The 22,861-nt window shown below is 38.9% G+C and overlaps 1 protein-coding gene and 1 long non-coding RNA gene across 5 annotated transcripts; one reads left to right on the top strand and one right to left on the bottom strand.

Moving 5' to 3' along the window:
• The first annotated feature begins 1,650 nt into the window (after positions 1–1,650).
• Positions 1,651–10,106, top strand: myb (MYB proto-oncogene, transcription factor). Of its 4 annotated transcripts, none has more exons than XM_078942332.1 (15): positions 1,651–1,762; positions 4,469–4,586; positions 4,740–4,811; positions 4,933–5,025; positions 5,596–5,816; positions 6,163–6,379; positions 6,467–6,535; positions 6,644–6,748; positions 7,121–7,357; positions 7,778–7,893; positions 7,975–8,089; positions 8,185–8,280; positions 8,367–8,465; positions 8,557–8,640; positions 8,724–10,106. In XM_078942332.1, the coding sequence occupies exons 2-15, from the start codon at positions 4,506–4,508 to the stop codon at positions 8,835–8,837; spliced, it is 1,719 nt and encodes a 572-aa protein (XP_078798458.1). In that variant the 5' UTR covers positions 1,651–1,762; positions 4,469–4,505; the 3' UTR covers positions 8,838–10,106.
• An 8,941-nt stretch (positions 10,107–19,047) lies between these two features.
• Positions 19,048–22,338, bottom strand: LOC105357191 (uncharacterized). Its single transcript, XR_002872926.2, has 2 exons — positions 21,946–22,338; positions 19,048–20,600 (listed from the first exon to the last, which is right to left on the bottom strand). It is a non-coding gene; the product is annotated as an uncharacterized LOC105357191 (long non-coding RNA).
• Between the last annotated feature and the right edge of the window lie 523 nt (positions 22,339–22,861).

The raw sequence follows: 22,861 nt of genomic DNA, 5'->3' as shown, positions 1-22,861 counted from the left end.
TAGTGTGTAAACATAACAAATGAACCACATCTGACTAGCAGGAGACTGCAAATACAGCAACAGCTGAGTGTAAATATGAAAGCACACTAATCTTGTAGAAGACAATAGAAGACAAAGCTTCTGTACATGTGGGCCAGGAGTGAAGTCCATCAGGGCTGGCAGTGGAGATATGAGGTCATGGTTTACATAATTTGCCAAGGCCGCCAGGCATTATGGGATGTCCTTTACACGAACACCCCCAAGGAAAATGCAAAACTCTCTCCATTGGCAGCATACTCTGACAGCTGAACACACATCATTGTCAAAAAAAGAAAACACAATGACACTATCATTTTTTTATTCCTGTAAAAATGAAGAGGTATTTATGTATTCAAACAGTTGTAATGTCGAGAGCTGATAGATTTAATTGTACTTAACAACAAAATCCCATTAATGTTTGATTTTAGCTGTTACAGATCCCTTGGAGGAGCACAAGCTGAACAGGACACGTCCGCACCCCCACCACAACCCTCTGGATTTGAAATTTTGAAATGTGGAGACCTCAGTCTTAGGAGTCATCATTAAAAAAATATTCAAATCAACCAACCTGTGCACACAGGTCTTTGCAAAGGGGGCACCCATCACAATACCTGCTATTAACCCTTCCAATCGCACCTATGCAAATATCCTTAGCTAAAAAGTCAATAGGTTTTGGGCTTCCTGTTTGACCTACTATGGGGAATTTGCATACCGTGACTCCATTCTCTCAATTTGGTTTCAGATAACAAGCTGAAGTTGAAAAAAACAACAACATTACCCTCGAGGGAAAAGCAATGCTCCATAAAACAACACCCCAAGAGGCAAAAATAGCCAAAGATAATCCTCATCCTTTTAAAATGTCTGAAAGCAATATTTATTTTTGATGTTTTTGACCCTTTTGGTTACCAATCACCTTTACGTGACCACCTTCTGTTAATCTGGAGCATCTTGAATTGCAATCTTGCACGACTGCTGCTGCAAGTGGATTTGAATAGATAAGAAATTCCACATCCTCGAGGCAAAAATGACTGGAACAAAGCTTATGTACACAGGTGGGTATTAAAATGGAAGTCAGCGATAAAATCCACAGGCATCTGACAAATTCTATCACAGGCATGTAGCATTTAAAAGAAAAACATAGATGTAAGGCAAAATGTCCTTTGTTGTGCACTATTAATGACAACAGATTTAATGTAAATCTCCTGTACAATGCTTGGTCCTCCACAGGGGCTGCTGTTTATCAAAGCATCAAGTGGGAACCTTTTCGTGTCCACATAAACATGTGCAGACGCATGTGTATTATCAGCCCCCCATTTTATAAAGACTCTGGGACAATAGGCAGCTCTGGGGTGATGATAATTAAAAGTGACCAGGACAATACGCTCGTGTATGGAAGAACTAATACAATGAGAAGACACATTTGTACAAATAAAGCCGTCCACCCCTCCTTCTTTCTGCAGCACAGAGAGAATGGAAAATTTCACCAAAACAAATTCATTCAAATGTTCTTGCAGGATTGTGATCCCTGAAAAAAAGGGAGAGCAAAAAAAAGAAAAATGAAGTAACTCAAGTTGTGTGCAAGAGCGTTACTTTTTATTTCCTCCACAGAAGGATGGGGGGGGAGAAAAAACTGGCCTAACTTGCTCCTACTGGAGTTTGGGGTTGTTTGCATTATGTCGATCAAGTCAAAGTGAAACTTCAGGAACGACCCACAGAGCCCAACTGCACTCGCTTTGAAGAGAGTGTGAGTTATAAGCGCAATAAATTACCACAAATGGCTTTATTGCAACTGGATTTCTTTAACTTGTTTGTTTTCGCTGGAACAGAACTCGTTTTGTAGCGGAAAGATAAGACAAGGTTTTGTTGCGAGCTTTTATCACAGGGAAACATCTGCAACACCAGTGGGGGACTCCACGACGAACAGGTGGCGCTGGAAGCGAAGCAACTTCACTTTTTTTCTTTTCCCTTTTTGCATGCAAGTTTTTTTTTCTATTTATCACGTATCCACATGGCTGATGTTTTAGTCTCCACTTCTTGCCTTAAAAACAACAGAGACGAGTCGTACATTTATCATGTAAAGACTTCAAGCAGAAGGCGCTTCTGTCAAAGCAGCTGAGGACTTCAGGGAAACTTCGTAAATATGAAACTCCACTTTTAGCTTGCCGAAACATCCTATTCAAAGCACAGAGGGAAATCAATAAAACTGTTTTTTAGAGTTTATATCAGTTCACTTGAAGCAACAACGTTATACTTATACATGCGCTTAAGTTTTTTAGTACTTTAATAAACACATTTACATGGCTTTATGGGGAGTGTTAACGTTTTAACATTAACATATTTGACTAAATATATTTCTGAATAGAATGCTATATTAAGGGTATCTTTGCTCCGTTCTGAAGTTACAAATAAATGTCTGTTTTTTCAACATTTATGAAACTGTTGTAAAAAATAAAAAAAAAGTCGGACTACATTGAAGGGAATACTGCGCATGCGTGTTGTGAGTTTAGAGTAAGGAGCGCCAAAGTGGCCGGGATAGAGGAGGAGGAGTTGGACGGGCTGCTGCAGTTTAAATTAATGTCAACCTGTTGCTTCGTCGGGAGAATAAAACCAGCGCAGATAGCGAAAGTACATGTTCTGCGCAACCTGCTGCAAGCCGCTTACGAGACTGTAGAATGACCCGGCGGCCGAGAAACAGGTAACAGAAAATCGTACTTAAAGCGTTCATTGTCTTTAGGCGCGTCTCTCTTATGTCTACTTAATTTCTCCGTTTAGTTGCTTTGCTGTTTTCGCGGTGGTTAACTGTGAATGCGCATCTCCCTGACGGTGTTTCAGGGGGTTTCTCACATTTCGGCTCTTTCTTTTTGTATCATGCGTTTGGCAGATAGAGCGGTGGTGTGGGAGGCTCGCGGCGTCGCGCCAATGACAGGTGGTCATCTGGCATGTGCGCTCCTCGCGCCGCTGTCACTGAGGAGACACGCGCGCGCTTTAATGCCACGCTGTGAGCCGCTTTTATGAAATACTACAAAATAAAAGAAGGGGTTTTGGATAAACGTAAAATGATTCCTAAACGTTACTCATTGGGGATTTTAAGCGACCAGATTGTTGTTATTCTACTATCTTGTAAAAACATGTATGACACTTTTATGAAGAGTTTAGAGTTTTCGTATGTTTTACAGCATCTCTTATAGCGCTCAGCTCTAAGTGCACTTTCACAGCGTCCTCTATAGGCGAGCAAGTTTGTAGCCCTTTTACTTATTTATAAGTGTTTTTATTTTTCCATAAATGTGGATAAATAGTATCAGTTTAGTTCTTTTAAAGCATGTGATGTGAAGCTGTTTCTCTAATTCTGACAATTAACTGTGAGCTTTTATTTTAATGGAGAATGAACAGAGCCACACAAGGGGGACTTTCTGCAAAAAACATGTAAAGGAAAGATGTACAGTGATCATCATTTACTTTTTTTTATGAATTTTTGGCTGATTCTGATCTTTTTTTCCCCCCTTTTTGTGGTGTTGCTACATTTGTTTTCAGTCATTTATTGCTTTTAAAAATTTCTGATGGTTTAACATGTAAATCTTTTATCCTGCATGATGGTGATATTGTCTATATATATATATATATATATATATATATATATATATATATATATATATATATATATATATATATATATATATATATATATATAAACACACACTTAATTATACAATACAATTATATTATTTGTCAGAATCAGCACCCAAAAGTTAAACATTTTAGACTTTAAACATTCCTTGTGGTTTTTTTACTTCTTCATATGCTGTGTATTTTTGGTCTAGTAACATTTGAAAAAATGAGGAAGATCGTCTTCAATAAATAACCCTACTGTTCCTGTTCACCTGCTGCTCTCTGAAGCACCCTACCTGTCTTCCAGGTTGTTAGGGCTCTTCATTCTGATTGGCTAACCAGCTCCCTTGTTTGTGTGTGTGTGTGTGTGTGTGTGTAGGTGCGTGTATGCACGCATGGCTGTGCTGTACAATACCAGTGCAGGTCTGAACATGCTGGAGTCACAAAATTATGATGCATGCGCCAATCCCAGTATCTGTGGAAACCAAAAACACTGGAACCTGTTCATCTATCCACCTCTCCCTCCCTCCTTCCTTCCCTCCCTTCCTTCAAGCTGCAGCTCTTTCTTTCTTTCCTTTTTTTTTTACTTTGCTTTTGGTTGTTTTGGCTTTACGCCTGCACCCAAGCTATCAAGATTGACTGGTTTTATGTTTTGACACCTGATGGGTCGAAGAGTGGGCTGATCTCTATATGCTCTTTGCAAATAGATAACCGGGGACTAGGATAAAGTTGCATTAAAAAACAGTTTATTTTCAGACTATTTGCCCTTCTTACACCTTACCAGCGAGTATTTTTCACCTGGATCCTTCTGACGGTCTTGCACTCTTGTCCTTTTGCCTTGCAGTGTTTACAGCAGCGAGGAGGATGATGAAGAAACAGAGATGTACGAGCATGATTATGATGGAGTGATGGCTAAGACGGGCAAACGCCACCTCGGCAAAACGCGATGGACGAGAGAGGAGGTAGACACCCTCAACTGTTCAAACAACCCAAACCTCATCTGAGCTGAAATCACTCCCCAAGAATGCATACTTTATTGCCCTGCCCAGCCTCATTCATTGACTATTGTCTGATTCCTGGGAATGATTTCAAGTCAGTGTCTTGATTCCTTACAGGATGAGAAGTTAAAGAAACTTGTGGAACTTCATGGATCAGAAGACTGGAAAGTCATTGCAAGTCTGTTATCTGTAAGTATTGCACATACATAACTCTCACTATTAACAACAGTTGATTTATTTGTGTTTCTACCTTACTGTAGCACACATTTAACAGAAAAAATGTTCACTTTTCCCCCCTAAAATCAACCAGAATCGTACAGATGTGCAGTGCCAGCACAGGTGGCAAAAGGTGCTCAACCCTGAACTCATCAAAGGGCCCTGGACCAAAGAGGAGGATCAGAGGGTAAGAAAACACTCCACATTCTATAAGTCGTATAGGAAACTGCTGAAAATACGTTTATATCACAATATATTCTTCCAGAAAAACTATTAAAAACAGCAACGGTTTAAAAGGTGAAAATGACTACTTGACTTTATGTTCCTGTGTGATTAAAGCAACCACTCTGAAGCAATTTCTCATCTGCTGTTGCACATTTTTTGCTGCTGTTGCACAACTTATGCCATGCTGGGTGTCTTACAACCTGTTAGGTATTTATCCAGCTCATCCGAAGGACTTGTATTTCCACCATCGTTCCACTGTAATCATTAGCAGAGTGGCTAACGTTCCGGTGGAAACTCCCTTCTTGCCCCCCTGCCAGGTGTTCTTAGTTGTTTGAGAGTAAACCTGGAGAGGGACATGAGAAGAAGCAATAAAATCATTTTAATTTTTGGAAATCTTGTTGTTGTTTTTTTTGTGTGTGTTAATCTTTATACCCCTCTTTTTCTCCCCTTACTCTGTTACTTTCTTCTCCACCCCTTTTCCTCATCTTCAATCCGCCACTTCTCGTTTGACCCCCAATCAAAAACTCTCCAGGTGATCGAGTTGGTCCAGAAATACGGAGCAAAGAGATGGTCGGTGATAGCCAAGCACCTGAAGGGGCGCATCGGGAAGCAGTGCCGGGAGCGCTGGCACAACCACCTGAACCCAGAGGTCAAGAAGACCTCGTGGACCGAAGAGGAGGACAGAATCATCTACCAGGCCCACGAGAAGCTGGGAAACCGCTGGGCAGAAATCGCCAAGCTTCTCCCCGGCAGGTACGAGTGAGGGAGAAGCTCTGCAAAAGCTGCTAAAGTAGATGAGAAGACGCTAAAGGAATTGAGAAAAGGTTTAGATGTGGACGCAGAATGTTGGGGAGGATGAATTACAAAATGAGTGGAAAAGCGGGAGACTGATAAATTTAAGATTAAGTGATTGCTCTGTTCTGATAGGCTTATCAGTTGCTTGCATGTGTTTTTGTGTGGGACTGAGACTTTATCTGCCCTTGCCTGTGTAGATAATGAGCATTTGAGTGTCCCCCTTCTAGGTCTGGGGTGTTAGGATATCACAAGTGTGTTCTGAAAAAAAAAATCCAAGTCAAAATGCATTTCTGTTCTCCCACAGAACTGACAACGCCATAAAGAACCACTGGAACTCCACCATGAGGCGAAAGGTCGAACAAGAAGGCTACCTTCAGAACACGTCAAAGAGCAGCAGCTCCTCTCTTCCCATCAGCCACAACTACACCAAACCCACCAATCCTGTCATGAGTTTCCCCGATCACACACAACTGCTTCCTTTGTCACCTGTCAACTATGCTTACATTTCTGACACGCACAGAGTGAGTGGAATCAAACCGACATCATTAAACCTAAACATGCACAAACATTCAGGATTCATCTGATCATGTTTCTGGTTGCCTCCACAGATGCCCTTCTCAATGGCTCTGCGTTTTAACATCCTCAACATTCCCCAACATGGAACCGCTGCTATACAAGTAAGAAAAGAAAAAAGAGAGTTTAAGCAATCGCTACAGCCCAACAATAAGAGTTATTGTAAGACAGGAAAGTACAAATCTGTTCCTCTTCCACTCTTCTCCTTTTAGCGACACTATGGGGAGGAAGATCCTGAGAAAGAACAGAGGGTGAAAGAGATCGAACTTCTGCTCATGTCAACAGAAAACGAGCTGAAAGGCCAACCATCACTACCAGTACGTAGCTTTTGTTTGCCATGCAAGGAGCTAGAGATCCAGAATAGTTTGTGTGAAAGTGCGTGTGACCTGTTTTAAGGACAGTGGTGGGATCTGTGCGTCTGTGGGCACGAGGAGGAAACATCTGGGGGTCTGTTTCTCAAAAGTGATGAAACAGGACCTTATCGCCATTTCTGAGAGTGTGTGTGTGCATGTGTGTGTGAGACCCCTTGTGCAACCCTCCTCTACTCAACACTTATGATGTCGCTCTTCATAAAAGAGTTCCCTTTCTTTTGGATTCCTTTGTCAAATATTCACAAATTCTTTTGTTGTCTGATTTAATCTCTTTATCATTTTTGAACGTTTTCCTTTTTGTTTTGTTTTTCTCTCCAGATTACTCCAACCTATTCAAACTGGGCCGGTCAGAGCTCACTGATGAGCAGCTCAGAAGGTGTAGCTCTGTCCTTACCTCATCACCAAGCACCGGTACCACTGCTCGACCAAAGCTGCCTACCTGAGGAGAGCGCCTCCACAACGCGTGGCCACTGCAGTCGTGGCAGCAGCAGCCATCACAGCAGCCCAGCATTCACAAATACTATTCCAGACTTCATGGATTCTGTCATTGATTCAGTAAGTTCATGTAAACCTTTATTTTCATTTTTTTCCCCATCTTACGATCCGTCAAATTTAGACGGCTTACAAATTTTCCTTTGATCCCCTTTGATCTTAATTTAGCTGGAAACATCCTTTGTCTACCTTTAGAAATGTTTCTGTGTCTGGTTTGGTTTTAGTTACCAGTAATTCAGTTTTGAAGGGGTTAAATGACTAGAATTGTACCTACTTGACTGACATAAGAAGCTAAAACAAACAAAATGGTCAAAAATCGAGAATCAATCATTGAGGAATAATCATTGCCTGCTTGAAACCTCTCGTTTTTAATTTACCCAAGTTCTTTCCACTTTTCAGCCCCAAAGATCTGAATCATTTATTGAAAACTCCCCCCCTTTGATCTCTTTATTAAATAAAAATTTGTTTCCTTTTTTTAATCAGTTTCTCATCCACTCAATGAGCCCAGAACACTCCGATGACAGTTTACAGATGAGCTCACCTGTGGACTCCAAGCCTCTTATTGACCACAACCTGAGGCCGCAGAAAGACACGGAAATGTGAGAGGCTGGATCATCTCTTCTGCGAGGTCGTGTTGGCTGCACCAACTTCCTAAACAGCTGTGTCATCTCCGTTCTCAGGTTCCGGACTCCAAACATTCATCGATCCATCATGGAGTCCACTCCTCGCACACCCACTCCATTCAGGCCGACTTTGACACTTCAAGAGGCCAAATACGGACCCCCTAAACTTGTGGTGAGACCACTAAAACCTTTAATTTTGACAGTTTTTGTTCATATTTATTGTTGCTGGATATTTGAGATTAATGAAATGACTTGCACCAATTTCAGAACACCACGCTGGAGCAACAGATTGTTGATTCCATCAAGCAGGAACCGATGGAGTGTGCCATTGAGCAGCCCCCTCTTAAGAAGATAAAACAAGAGGTACTTTTTATTTCTTATCTATCCTACTGGCATTGTTCTTTTAGGGAGATGAACATATGAATGACCTTGATGGTTCTGGATTAAAGGTGGAGTCTCCATGTGAGAGGAGCCCCTGCATGCAGTGGGAAGGACAAGACCTCAATGCGCAGCTCTTCTCCCCCAACGGTCCTGCACAGGAAGTACCTGTAAGACCACCTTATCAGTTTTTCAGCTTTCCAACTCCATCCTATTGTAAAAACGCTTGTCGTTTAACCCAGTAATTGCTATTTCCTTCAGGACCTACTTACCAGCTCATTACTGAATGAAGATGGACACAAAACCTATCACCTCCCTCGCAAAGGCATGAATAGCCCACTACAGGTGTGTGCCCGCTCGATTGCTACTTACATAAATATTTGTATAGGTTGCCTTATAACCCACCATCATCCTTTTTTTCCCTACAGCAGCTCAGTTCTTGGGATCAGGGGACCTGTACAAAAGCAGAAGAGCACATTATGGCATCAGAGCAGAGCCACAAGTACATCAACACTTACCCTGCCAGGACGCTTGTGATGTAGACAAACGCTGGGCAGACACAGCATCACAGGTCTCTGTGTTTTTGTGGTACAACAGTTGGGAGAGGCTTCATGCCATCTGTGTTTTTACACTCACACTTGTTGGATTTCAACCAACCAAAGACTAAACTTTTTTTTGTTTTGTTTGTTTTTTACAAAATCTTTTTACATAGAATTTGATTTGGGTTTTGCTAAATACTATAATGAATACTTTCTCTTTTGATCTCCATTGTGTATTATTACTATTATCAATGTTGTATTATAAATGGGAAACGGTAACTATGTTTGCATTGGGCTGTATTATGAGTTACAAATTTTGATATTAATATAAAGAACAAGTTGATTAATTTATTAGTTTTTTTCGGTGATGACTTTGTTGTTGTTTTACAATTGGCCAATAGAGCAGTGTTGTAATTTTAAGTATTTAAGCCCTGTTAGCATTAGCATACATGCCTTGTTATTATTTCAAAACTGACCTCTGTATTTTTACTTTGAACTTTCTTTTCTATCTTTCTTTACATGGTTGTATGGGGTCTACTGAGGATTTCATTGTTTGGTCTGAGCCACCTGATGTAAACACTTCACAGGAACGGATGAACTTGTTCTCAAAAAGAAAAAAAAATGCTATTCAAATTTGAAAAGGGGCCAACCAAAAGTAGTATTACCTGATAACCACATTGCCACCTTCATTTCATCAGAAATAGAGCACTCATTTCAAATGTCGTTGCCACTTTCTGGCCTTCACAGTATCATGTTTTGGTTAGCATTTAATGATCAAATTCCTAAATTTACAACTTTACTGTTGCAAATTACCAGCAAAAGTACATTTACTTCAAATATTTCTGAATGTTAAAATCATAAATGTTTGACATCATGAGCTTCATCCATTAAGAGTGAGACCAAGCCGCACTTGAATTTTCTAGAAAAAAAGAGCAGTAAACACTGATTTTTTTATTTTATTGTAATGGAATACTACAAGAAAAAACTGGAAATGTTTTTTTTATCACTTTTGTAAGACTTTTCTATCAACAGTTTTGTGTTGTTTTTTGTAAAGCGTTCACCAGCAGCATTTTTATATTCTTACAAAAAGGCAGTAGCCCATGTCAAACACTTAGCAGGCATTTCTTTTTTATATACCAATACATTTTTGATACTAGCTTTGCAACTATTTCTTTTTTTACAAAAATCATTTATACATGCCAAGTTTTTGTGTTTTTTTTTATACTTTTCTACTCTGCTTGGCAAAAATAAAGTGTGCTGTTTTTATTACAACCTTCTGCTTTGTGTCATTTCTATGAATTTGGTTATTCACAGCAGTTCATTGCTTCATCTATTGGATGCCCTTCTTAGATGGCATTATATTTTTAGGTTGTAAATGGTAGTAAAGTTCTTAAATGATACCATGAAGCTGCACCGTAGTTTATCGTAACTCATTTTCTTTAAGTGAATGAGTTAATCTTCTGTGGTACCTATCTCATTCATTCAAATTAAAGCCAGGACGGTAGTATTCAAATACTCAAACTCTCCTGGACACACACATGGCTTTGCATAGCATGTCGTAAAATCATTTCTTTCACCTGCTTTTTACTAGAAGACTAGACAGTTTATCAGCTGCTAAAGGAAATAGGCAAATCCTTTCCAACCGTTCTTTTTTAGGAGGATAACGGGGGGCAAAACCTCCTCTACACATTCTACAACAACAAAGCACATACTCACAATGTTCATTTCCTTAAAACAAAGATGGGTGCACGCAGGACTAGAGCAAAAATGGCTTTTGAGCTTCAGCCTCTCAATGGGATTTGTTTTCCTGTGGTTGCAAGCAGCAGTGGGGCCCTCCTCCCACTGTCACTTTACCCAGATGCACCAAACCAGCCTTAAATAGAGATGTGTCGCATCAGACGTATATAAAAGGAAATGTCACTTAAGATGGACACGTCTAGCGAGTGCAGAGAGGAGCAAATATATTTTTATTGTGGTTGCAAGCCTTTTGAAATTGTTTCGAAGGTACTATCTTCATGTTTGTGTCAACGCAAACCATAAATAAGAGGAAAGAATTAGCTTATTTCTAATTCAGATAGTTTTAAGTTCATTTAAAACGCAAATATGTATGTTTCTATAGATATGTTTGCTGTGCCAAAGCAATTTTCTCACATTGGCAATTTAACCACATTATAAAATGCGAAAAAGAAGAAAAAGAAAAAGAAGGGAAGAAAAGCCCCAAAGCCCACGAGGTTCTTAAACACCTGCTTCCACTTGACAGACAAAGCAGATGTCTCTGTGTGAAAATGTGTGCTGAAGAGTAGTGGTTTATGTGATAAAAACTACACTGGCTCAAATTGATCATGTGAGATGCAATAGACTTTTCTCAGAGGACAAGAGGACAACCAGCAGCATCTTTTAACAACAACAAATTCACAATTTTCTTTTGCTGATTTTATTTTGATCTTTACCAAATAAGTATTTATCAGGTCAAAAAGAACTTTCTTTTCTCATGAGTTAAAGCAGAAGTTCACTTTTATTTCAGTTTTTTTTCCCCTTCCATCCTCCTTTTCTCTGTTAAATCAAACACGTCTGTTGCAAGCAGATTGGCACCTAAATTCAGTTTGTGTGTCACAATAGATTTATAGGCGGATGTTGCAGAAATGGCGGGCTCCTGAGCGATCACGTGCATGTGTGTGTGTATGTACACACGCTACAAATTTTCATGCAGGTCAGCCACCTTCCTGATTTCCTCATTCCCGAGCTGCAGTTGTGATACTAAGGCGGGAACAACCGCTCCCCTGCTGGCATCCGTCAGGTAGGTGAGGAGGCCTGGATCAGGGGGAGCCTGATATCTTGTCCTTCTTCTATGGTGCACAGTTAATGATGGACTTTGTCTAATTTCTTATTCTGTTTTAAGTAAACACCCAACTTGCACTTCTTTGTGAAGCACATTATTTACAAGCGCAACTCAAAGGGTTTTGTCCTGCCCTGATGGATGTCTTTATAATTGAGAGGCCTCTAAATCCTGCTAAAACGCCCTCTGGAAAACATTTTCGTAGTTAGGAGATTCAAAGTATTTTCCTCTCTAACTTGACCAGCAGAGAAACTTAAAAGAAATGTGAGCTGTCCTAGAAGTACCACTCAGAACTCCAGCAGCTGATCATAAATTAGCTGAAGTGCTTTAGTTTTACAGCCAGGATGGGCTTGATTGAGTTTCTTTTAGCACAGATTTTGAGCAGGTGGTTGAAACATTTTTACAGCAAATGTTAAATTTTTGAAATAAAAGATGAGTCACGTTATTTCACGTCTTTTAAAGAAATTGACTATAAAACCATGTGTGAAGAAAAAAGGTTTGGACCTAGTTCAGAACCTTGTGGGACACCATTATTAACATGGACAAGATTGCGACATCCTGAAACCAGTCATGTATGATTCAAATGAATTTACAGCACCAGCCTTGATTCTAATTAAAGTGTTGGCCTGTGTAACAGGATGCTGTGGGTTTTTAAAGTCCTATGGAAACACTACGGTGCAACACAAGGCCGCTGTCAGCTGCAAGTACAACTAGGTCAGTAACTTAAACCAGTTTTGCTTCAGTGCTAAATCCTGACTGAAACTGCTCAAACAAACTAATACTCTTGCAAACTGTTTAGTTTAGCTCAAATGGTTTGGGTCAGCTTTCTAAAAGTATTTGTGTTATTGCTAAAGCTTTCCTCTTGACACAACTAGAGCAGCCAAATTTCCTCTTGAGGAACCCCATGCCCCTTTTGAAGACCCACTCCGATTATGTTTTTAACATGTTCTTGTGGCATTTTTTGCATGATGGAGGACATAAATACAGAAAATTATGCTAAACTGGCATTTCTGAGTATTTTTTTATTGAAATTGTAGTTAATTTGGAAACAGATAAAAAAAATTCATTTGAAATCATTTGAAAAAGCTTGCACAAAAACCTGCAACAGCCACAACCTCCCTGCTCCGCTCCATTCTAATGCTTCCACTTGCAGACAAATGGATCCATGCATGTCTTCATTTTCCCTTATCTGAGCTGACATCTGGCTCTAAACTATACCACTGGATAGCTCCAATATTGCTCGCCAATTTTGTTGCACCAGTAATGTTAGGTTGGGGTTGTGAGGGGCTGTGAGCTAGCAGGAGAGATGGATGACGGCAAGTAAGGGGAGGCTTACTCTTACCATTAGTCTCACCCCTGACTCAGAGGCGAATTTCTACTGAACTACTGCTGCTCGGCAAATTTTTTTTTAAACTTAAAAGGGACACTGGGAACGCTTTAAGAATAGATCAAAAGATAATTGAAGTGGAACTTTAAGTACATATTTTCTTCAGATGTACTCTGGACATCTACTCTGGAAAGGTGGAAAGATTTCATGTAATCCATGGACACCAGTGAAGATCACAAATCATTGAAGAAAAAACGTTCAGAGCACTGTCTGGGGGGTCTAGATGACCCAACTCGCCATGTTAGAGTGCCTAGGATAGCACAAGGGTTACAGTGCTTCAGGCCTTAATCAAGGCAGAAAAAGTGCAGTGTTTGATGCCCAAATACGATCTGGAATCATTTGAGCTCAAAGGCAATTCAGTTCACAAAAAATGCCTTCAGGAGTTCCTTTATTATCTCCAAATTATGATGTCATTTATTCATTTTTCTAGCTGGATGGACTTCTAGTGCTGAGCTCACAGATAACTTTTTATTAACTATGTATTTCGGGGTACAATCATATTTCCTAACCTGTACTTTACTTGTATAAATAGACAGCAAAAGGTTTTCAATATTTAATATTTCAAAGATGTATGTAAAATTTTGACATTGACAAAACTTTCCAAATAATTGATTAGTTTAATTTGAGAATTTTACAAATGTACTCTTCTATTTACTTAAAAAAAATCCATTCCTAAATGCCTGTTTTACGTATTTTTTTATTTTTTTGTTCTGCAACATTTTTTTCCCTGTTTTTTTACTGTTTTGTTTTATGACACGTGCTCCTGACCTGTTGACTAGGTTGCCCTTGAAAAAGAGATCTTGATCTCAAAGGGTCTTAATCTACTTTAGAGAAAAGGTTAAAATAATTAAAAAATAATCAAATAAAGTTCACTGAATTGGCAGGCCAGTTGATAAACGTTTTGGTTATGGTCCAACCATCTCAGAGGCAAAATACTATTTATTGCATCTTAGTGCAAACATATTAGCATAAATGCGATAGAATTTTCAAGAACTGGTGGTGTAGGAACCAATATGCAGGAGTCAAGGCTTGGTGGCAGAAATTTAAACATTTAAGAAATGCACTTGAACGTGTCAGAACTAACAAAAAGGTGACAAAACAGATGACCAGTAAGAACTGAAAAAGCAGACACTTATAACTTAATCAAGACAGCTGTGGATGATTGACAACCTAAACCTGGTGTGACTGAGAGGGAAAACAGGACATGAGAAGAATAAAAAAATTTATTTTTAGTTTTTTTTTTAAAGCTTAAGGAAAGCTTTACATCTTTTTTTTAACTATAGATATTTGAGATAGCTTGTTTATTATGTCACGAGGCAGAGGATTCAAATACATTTTACATAAGATTTTAAGAAAAAAATATGTAAAGTGCATTTTAAATATTTTCACAACACACAGACAAAACAAAAGCTGCTACAAAGATTGTTGCAAATAAAATGTAATTTTACTATGATGTATGAAAACAGTAACAGGTATTACAATGAATCTGAACAAATTTGTCCTCACTGGGCACGCTAAAAATCAACTGGTTTTATGGTGGTTTCTCATTACAGCCTATAGTTATGATAAAATAAAATTTATTTTCAATAAAGGAGTTTAGTTTATTCATATGTAGAGATTTCAGGTTGATAAAGGTAAAAAAAAAAAGGTATGACAGGAGCCCACATTTTTCATGTTTGGCTGCCATATGAGGCCACTAACACAAGGACAACTTGTAGCATCAATAGTGCACACCCTCTGACACTCCCAATCACAAAAAGCACATGCATGAACAGTACATTCTTACAACCTCAAAACAACAAAAAAACATACTCAGCAGATAGAGGCTGGAGAGATAGGAGGGTAGAAGAGTTCATACTCACACACACACACACACACAGCGATGGGGACCGGTGCTGAGGAGATTAGACTCTACTGTAACAGTTACTGCCTTCCCAGATTTGGCTGCCTTTCGTTTGGCCGTTTGTTTTATAGTTTTCAGGAGCAACATATGTATAGACCATGTGCCTGCTGCAGATAGCCCAGAACAATTACTGTAAACATTTCAGAAAATGGGTCAAGACTGCAGAACGTGAAGCCAACTGTGTCAGGGACAATGGAAAATGGTCGTTAGTTTGATAAGTATATGAAATAACTCTTTTAGCAGAAATGTTTACAGGTGTGTGAAAGCGGGAAATTATTACAGAAGTAGTACTGTTGTGACATTGGTACAAACAAAACTGTTTAACCAATGACTTAGCATCTATTGCCTTGAAAGAATGAATGCAGTGTAAGAAAATTACACTGCATTCTTTCTATGCCTGATACACACTGTATTAATGTAGAGCTTTAACAAATGGGGTGTTCTCATATAGCACTTTTCTACTTTCCTTCAAGGCCCAAAGTGCTTTACACACACATTCACACAACAATGGCATCTCCACTGCCGAACACTGGCGCCAAACTATAACCACCAGGAAGAATGTGGGGTTTTTAGTTTCTTGCCCTACGACACTTTAACACACGGGCGAACAGGGTGGGAATCAAACTTTAATATTCCAATAAGAGGTCGGGAGCTCTGCACCTGGCCACCCCGTTATAGGGATATCCACCTACTTTTAAGAAAAAAACATTCAAAATGTCATTGAAATTGGATTTTTTTCTTCGTTGTAAAAAAAAAGCTCATTTGTTTCAGATAATTTCAAAAGAATTTCATGCATTAAAAAAAGTTAACATTTTATAAACACATAAGAATGAAAATGTGGCGCTGCAAACGTATTTAATTGTTTGACCAATATTTCAAGAGTTTTTGAAGATTTTGTTTTCACTCATTTCCAAGAGTCTGACTGTGCTGTGGTGGAACAGGGTCTGTATGGGGAACCACAACCAGACACATGCAGAAGCAAGCAGACCCGCTCCAGTAGACATCTTCTCAGCTCTCTGGCATTGAATGTGCGGTCAAGTTTGTCAACTTGGTTTCTGTTTTCCCAGTAGCAACCCCCCCCCAACTAAAAAACACATGCACCCTTGTTGCACACACTTCCTGTCAGACCTCGTTTTTTTGTCTGCTTCGCATCAGCTTGGTCAGGGCTTCCTTCGTCACAAGAACAAAAAAACAAAAAGGCTTGTTTGTGCTTCAGCATAGTGGAGAAGCTTTAAAATTGCATGAAATTACTGTTTAAATAGCTGTGAGAGCCCATGTCAGGGTGTATGGGTGCAGGAAAGGAGTAGTGAAAAAAAGTTGCTTCATTAAATTGTGCTACTGTTAAAGACACATCAACATCCCCCTTCCAAATATAAAACATGTCTTCCCGCTTAGGCTTGGTTCCCTATTCACCTGGGTAAATAGAGCAGAAGGAAGAGCCTTTCAATAGACCCCACAACTAGTCACACACACACTGTCACCATAACCCCACCTCTCCAGCCACAACTTCCCAATCCGTCTTTAAAACATAGTTCAATCTCATGTCTTCTTTTCTGTCCACTTCATTTATGCATTTAAGCTGTCCAGACAAGTTAATTCACATTGTAGGATCATGCCTGACTGCCTCATTTAGGACACTCGTCACAGGGTGCCGTCCATAAATCTGCCCTCTGCTCAGCCACCAAAACTCACCCCCCATCTCCAATGCCCCCCTGTGAACTCATTTTGGGAGTGAGTGGAGGCAACGGGGTGAAAGTGTTTGTGCCTGTGAGCGGGCAGGAGTGGGCATAATTGCGCCAATGAGTTAACAATACCTAGAGCTAAGGATTGTCTGTGGTCCAAAACACAGGCAGGCTGAAAAGGCAAACGCACACATGCAGCACGCCAAGAGGCACACACACTTTCCCTTTGTGTGCATGACACCTGTTATGGAGCAAGCTGGAGAACAGAGCCATGACTGCTGCTCTCTGTGGTCATCCGCGGTGCAGAGATGAACAGCTGAGGCAGGCAAATGTTGTGTCGTCCAGTTCAGTGTCTCTTTTACCCTGTTTCTGTGTGTGTGTGTGTGTCTATGTTACATCTGCCAAATAAGACATATGGGAGAAGGATACATAATGAGATAAACAACACAAACAAAGACAAAATCTGTACAGCAATCAGTGAATGCACCACAGCGCCTTTTTGGTCAGTCATGTGGTCAATGAGGTACTATTGCAAGAACACACAAAGCATTAACTGAGCCAGAAATTTAATTTAACCACTAAAATTTTCCTAATGACAGAACAACCCTCCTTAGTTATAAAAGTCATTAATTAACAAATATGTGAAAAAAAAGCATTATTTGCACTTTTCACCAAAACAGAATCCAAAGCTTCAATCTTCACACGTTATCTTCAAGCTGCCAGCTTTGTCACGGTCTGTCAGCTATAGACTGGGGATTTATGGATTGTGATAAAATCACCTTAAGTTAATCGTGTTGACATTGCAAACAATAAAAAAAAACTTTCAACTTCATTTTCTCTCATAAGGACTTAATTTTGTGACTTTGTACACCTTTAAGTTGGAAGGCAGTCGCTCTTAAAGGAACAAGGACGTAATGTGCAATTTGTATCAATGTATGTCTCGATTTAGTTGAACTTTTTTTAACATAGAAGAAATAAAGCAGAAATTAGTTTTGAAGTAATGAACGCATTTCTTTGACCATAAACTAGACTTTACCATAAAATTAATTTTCCGTCAAAATAGAGTATTTTTTTCTGCAAAAAAAAGCAAAGAACGGCATTTTACTTTCTGTTTTTTACTTTCTTTTTGTCTATTTTACTAATTTCATTTAAAAAATAGCACAGGCTTAGAATTTTCGAAACTTTTGGATACATTTTGAAAGTTATGCTGTTTCTTTATCATTAATAATAGTACGGAGATAACTGCTGGAAACATCAATGGTAAAAATGTATTTTTTAAAAGACTTTTATGCTTAAAAAAAATCATCCATTAAATAAAAAATCCATTCATTGTAAGTTAAAAAAAAGTACATATAGTTTTCTGACCTAAAATCAAAATAAACCTTTTTTTACAGCTTGAAACAATGCATTGTTTAGTTGCTAAAAAGCAACAAAAGACCAAATTGTCCTCTTTAACTTTAATCTGTGAGCCAACGGCTTACTGTCTTTTTAGCGAAGCACTTCTTATTGTAGAATTTCTTCTTTAGCTCTGAGCTAAAACAAGAATCGTTAAATTGCCACTGTGATCATCTTTTGATCTATTCTAAAGTGGTCTTATAGTTATGATTAAGTAGCTTTTAGCACAAATAAAAAAACATGTGTCCTTTTATAGAACATAGTTTCTGCAGACCAGCTGGAGTTCATTTGAAATTCACCTCTAAGCTGTGGGCTGAACTGCTGGCAAGGAGTAAGCCTGTCCTCATTTCCCATCATCCATTTATTTACACCCTCTCCCACTAGCTTTCAGTCACTCACACCCCCTAACTAACATTAGCAGTACAACAAAAATGGCGAGTAATATCGGAGCTATCCAGCCGTACAGTTCTGAGCCAGATGCAGCTCAGATGAGGAAAACGAAAATGTACACGGATCTACTTGTCTGCAAGTGGATGCATCAGAAAAAGATGGAGCAGAAAGCTTGTAGCTTATTGTAGCTTCTACATCACAACTATTTTTCTTTTTTTTACAATTTTATTTTTTCGCCTGCTACTGATTCACCATGATTTGGATAAAGAACTACTCAGAATTGTTATTTTATGCTTAATTTTAATTTTATAAGTCCTCCATCATCAGATAAATGAACATGTAAAAACACCAAAAACACAATTTTTGTCTTGGTTGAGTGATTATCACCGACCTACAGAAATAAAAATCTCTTCGTTTTGTGAAGCTACATGTGTTTTTTTTTACATTTCTTGTGCATGTATTTACCCACATTTGTTTTTTTATGTTCTTTACCTTTACTTTACAGTAACACACTGTCAATTCACAAACAGCGCTGGGAGCCTTGTGCCTGGGAGCACTTGAGCCTATTGATACAGGAAGTATATTCTTTAGCACAAATCGAAGAATTAAAACACACAAGGTATGTTGAAGAAAATATTTATTGTCTGTTTTTGCACAGCATTAAGGATACTTGGAAACATATTAACACTTTAAAGGCACTTGGCTTATTCCAGACAATTGTCTCAGTGACTTTGAAAGAGGTTAAAATGGGGAAGAAATAACTTTGGAACCAAAAGCCTTACATGTTTGGAAATAAAACAGTTTAAACATTTCGTTGAATGCCAGCATTCTTTGCACGCTCACTACATGCTTCAACCAGCCAAAGGTTTGTGAAGGTTAAAAGGAATGTAGTCTTAACTACCTTCGGAAACTCTTTTCCTTATTGCTCATGCAGTGCCTCCCATCCCATTTTTTTCATGTTTGTGCGTGTGCAACACAGTCATTGTGGCAACAGAGTAGTAAACAAGGACAGACAGATGATTTTTCCTACTTTCTTAAGTGTATAAAGTAGCGTTAACACGTCAGAGAAACACCCAATGAGAAAAAAAACAGGCAGCCACTCCACAATATTTTTAATATTGATGTGTTTTGTTTTCTTCCTCATTCTGTCTTCTATGGAAGGCGACGGGAAGAACTGAAAATTGCTGACAGAGGACACTCAGAACCCACCGTGTGCGACTCTGTGCTTGTTGGGTCTGTGTGTGTAGAGAGAGCTGTAAAAGGCCTGTAGGCTCAACAGTTGCAGGGACAGACAAAGGACACATGCAAACAAAAGAGGAAAACGAGGGAGGATTATCAGAGAAATAGGTCTTCAAAGATAGTGAAAGAAGAACTTAGTTGTCATAAAACTCAACCTGCTGTCTTCAAACAATTTCTCTCTGATCATTCTCCTAAATATTTTCCTTCCAAACAAGTTTTCCTTCTGAGATAAGACGATTCAAGAACAGATGGATTTTAAAATGATTCATCAAACATCAATCTCTGTCCCAACAGCACATTTTTTTGGAGACATCAACTATCTGTGGCAGATAATAAGGAGCAAATAACTTGTGCATGTGTGTGGGTGTTCATGTTGGTAATAAATACTCAGCTCGGCAGGTTTTCAAACACCTGTGCCCTTAAAGATAAGAGCAGACACCGATGGGTTGAGAAGGTGTGTTTCTCAGGTCTTATCTCATTCGATGTGTCTTGAAAGTTGGGTAGCATTACATTTTACTACACTTACCAGTGAATCTATGAAACCCATGCCGGAGATTAAGCAATAGGGAACAAGGGCTTTATCTAATAATCTGTCTGTCTGTCTGGTATGAAATAATTGTTAAAAGATGATAAAGAGCTGCTTTAAGTGCAGTTCATCCATTGTCAACTGTTCTTTGACCACTGTGCTTAATCTTGGAGTTTTTTTCTTTTTTCTGCATGCAGGTAAAAAGATTAAATTCAAGTGAAAGCAAAGTAATTAAAAACTACAAATAATTAAAATTTCATGTCAACAAATGAACAAAAAGAGAAACATGGATAACTGTACTTTTCATGACCATTGGTCATTTTCCAAACTGTCAGAGGGAAAGCCGCAGCTGAACCAGGAGTTGAACCCTGCATGTCTTTGGTCTTTGGTCCAGACCAAACCAGAAAACTGTAATGAAACATATAGAATCTCAGTTCACTTGCAGGTGAACCATGGTGCGTTTTAGGCATAATGGTGAGGCAGAGAGGATGCTCCACAGACCAAGGAGCCACTGTCAACTAATAAATACAATTCACTGCCTTTAGCTTTGGATTGCTACTCATGTTTAGCTTTTTTATCTGTTTCTGTTTGTCTGGTTACTGTTTTATATCAATCTCCATATCTTTGTCACACTTGTTTTTTCAATTTTTTTAACCACTGGCACCTATCCCATATAGTTATTGAATAGAATAGAATAGAATAGAATTTATTATTACAGACTTGAGGTCCCAAAAGAAATTTGAATAGAAAACTCAAATTACACATTTAAAATTTTAAGGTCTCAAAATCCATACCAGAACGTCAAAATTGGGTACTGGTTGCAAATGGTTTTACCGTCCTATTTTTTAAGACGGTGTATAAAAACATAAAGATTTCTTAACAGAGCTTTGACAGTGTGAACTCCTACACGTGTTGTGTTTAAAACCATGGCTTTCAATAAGTCATCTTGGATTAAATCTTTTTAAATTTTCTGTCAATCGACTACGATAAATTGGTTAACTTGCTTACTGGTTTCCAATCTTCTGCTTTTGGGTCATCCTAAACCACTTTTCTCTGAAAGGTGATTTCACAATACCAGGTTCGATTAGTATTCAGGTTAGTTTCCTCTGATTGTCATCTTTTGCTTGGAACATGTTATAGCTCCCCTGAACTCTGGAGCAGATCAAACAAATGAACTGTGGTCCGCTTAGGAGCAAGGTTTCCTTTCACCTGTAAATAGACTCTGGTGCACTTCAGTTGAAATGTGACTCTTTTACAAACTTTCTATGAACTATGGACCGGAAATAAACCAAAGGGAAAGAATCATGTCAACATCTGAGTTGTAAAAATAAAATTAAAAAACTGTATGAATTGAAGTGGAGATAATTAAAAAGTTGACATAATCAGTGGGTAAATGTGGTGTAATGAGGTTTTAGGCAATACAATCCCTAAACTAGAATTGGTCAGAGTTGCATATTGTGGTTTGATTTGGTTAGAAAATGTTCATGTAAAAATACACACACAAAAAAAAACAAATAAACAAATTGCAAAATTTTCTAGAACCTCGTTGATTCCAGTCCACTGGCTACTGGATACTTCTGAATAAATGTGCATTGTCAGCAGGACACCATGATTGTGAGGTTGGGTGGCTGGGCACATCCAATGTTGGGCAACCAGTCTTTTGTAGAAAAGATTCTATTCCCAGCACTGGAGGACCTGCTCTCTTTCTTCACGCTTCCTGCTCTTTATCACTTTCACAATACATTATACACACCTCTAAACCTTCCACCAAGACCGATGAGCCATTTGAACCAAGATGAATGTGGAGAGAGCCGTTTGGTTACTGCAATCTCCTCTATTCTGTCTTGATTTTTCACCTGCAAGGAAACTGGCTTTTAATTTTCTCGGATAAGCAAGTGGAACATTTAGAAAATACTCAGTGTTGATTATTTATTTATTTTCGCTTTTTGCATAAAACCTATCGAGTAAAATTGTGTGTGATATGCACATAAGAATGCAGGTTCGCACAGACACACGCTTATAGACAAAACCACAGGCTTTACACTGTAGTTATCTAAATGCAGCACTGGGGGTTGTGTGACCGATCAGAGGCGTCTTAGCTGATCAGCAGAATGGCGTGGGGGGTGGGGGGGGTGGGGGGCTGGAGGTGTGTATGTGTTAGGATGTGTGTGTGATGGATGTGGGGGATAGGGGGGGCAGGAGCCAGGGTGGTGGGAGCAAAGCAGCACAGCCGTGAAGAGAGATAAGAAGTTGTGGGATTGTTCAGGGTGAAAAAAAGAAGAGAAAAACAGATGGATATGTTTGTGTGTGTGTGTGTTGGTGTGTGAACAATGTGCCAATATTAGAGGTCACAACTGCAGCAGAAGCAAAACAAAATAATAACCAACTTTCTCAGTAAAAAGCATTTATTGGTGTGTACAGTTATAAGATTTGCCGGAACCAATTAAGATGTTGCAATTATAAACAATTTTTTCACTACTATAATGTTTACGGTCAACATTAAACTACGATTGTTTGTACACTGACAGAACACAGAAAGACTGTCACATTTTTGAATTTTTATGACCAGTTTTAGATCATTTGCACAACTTTGACAATAGCACAAACCACACTAATGAACGTTTAAAAGCCCTTTTTAATTAGCAGAAAATGGGTAAGTTAACATCTGC

This window comes from Oryzias latipes, chromosome 24, assembly GCF_053564925.1.
Source record: "Oryzias latipes strain Hd-rR chromosome 24, Olatipes_Hd-rR_3.1".
NCBI classification, from domain to species: domain Eukaryota; kingdom Metazoa; phylum Chordata; class Actinopteri; order Beloniformes; family Adrianichthyidae; genus Oryzias; species Oryzias latipes.
This window is presented reverse-complemented; position numbering and strand designations above follow the sequence as displayed.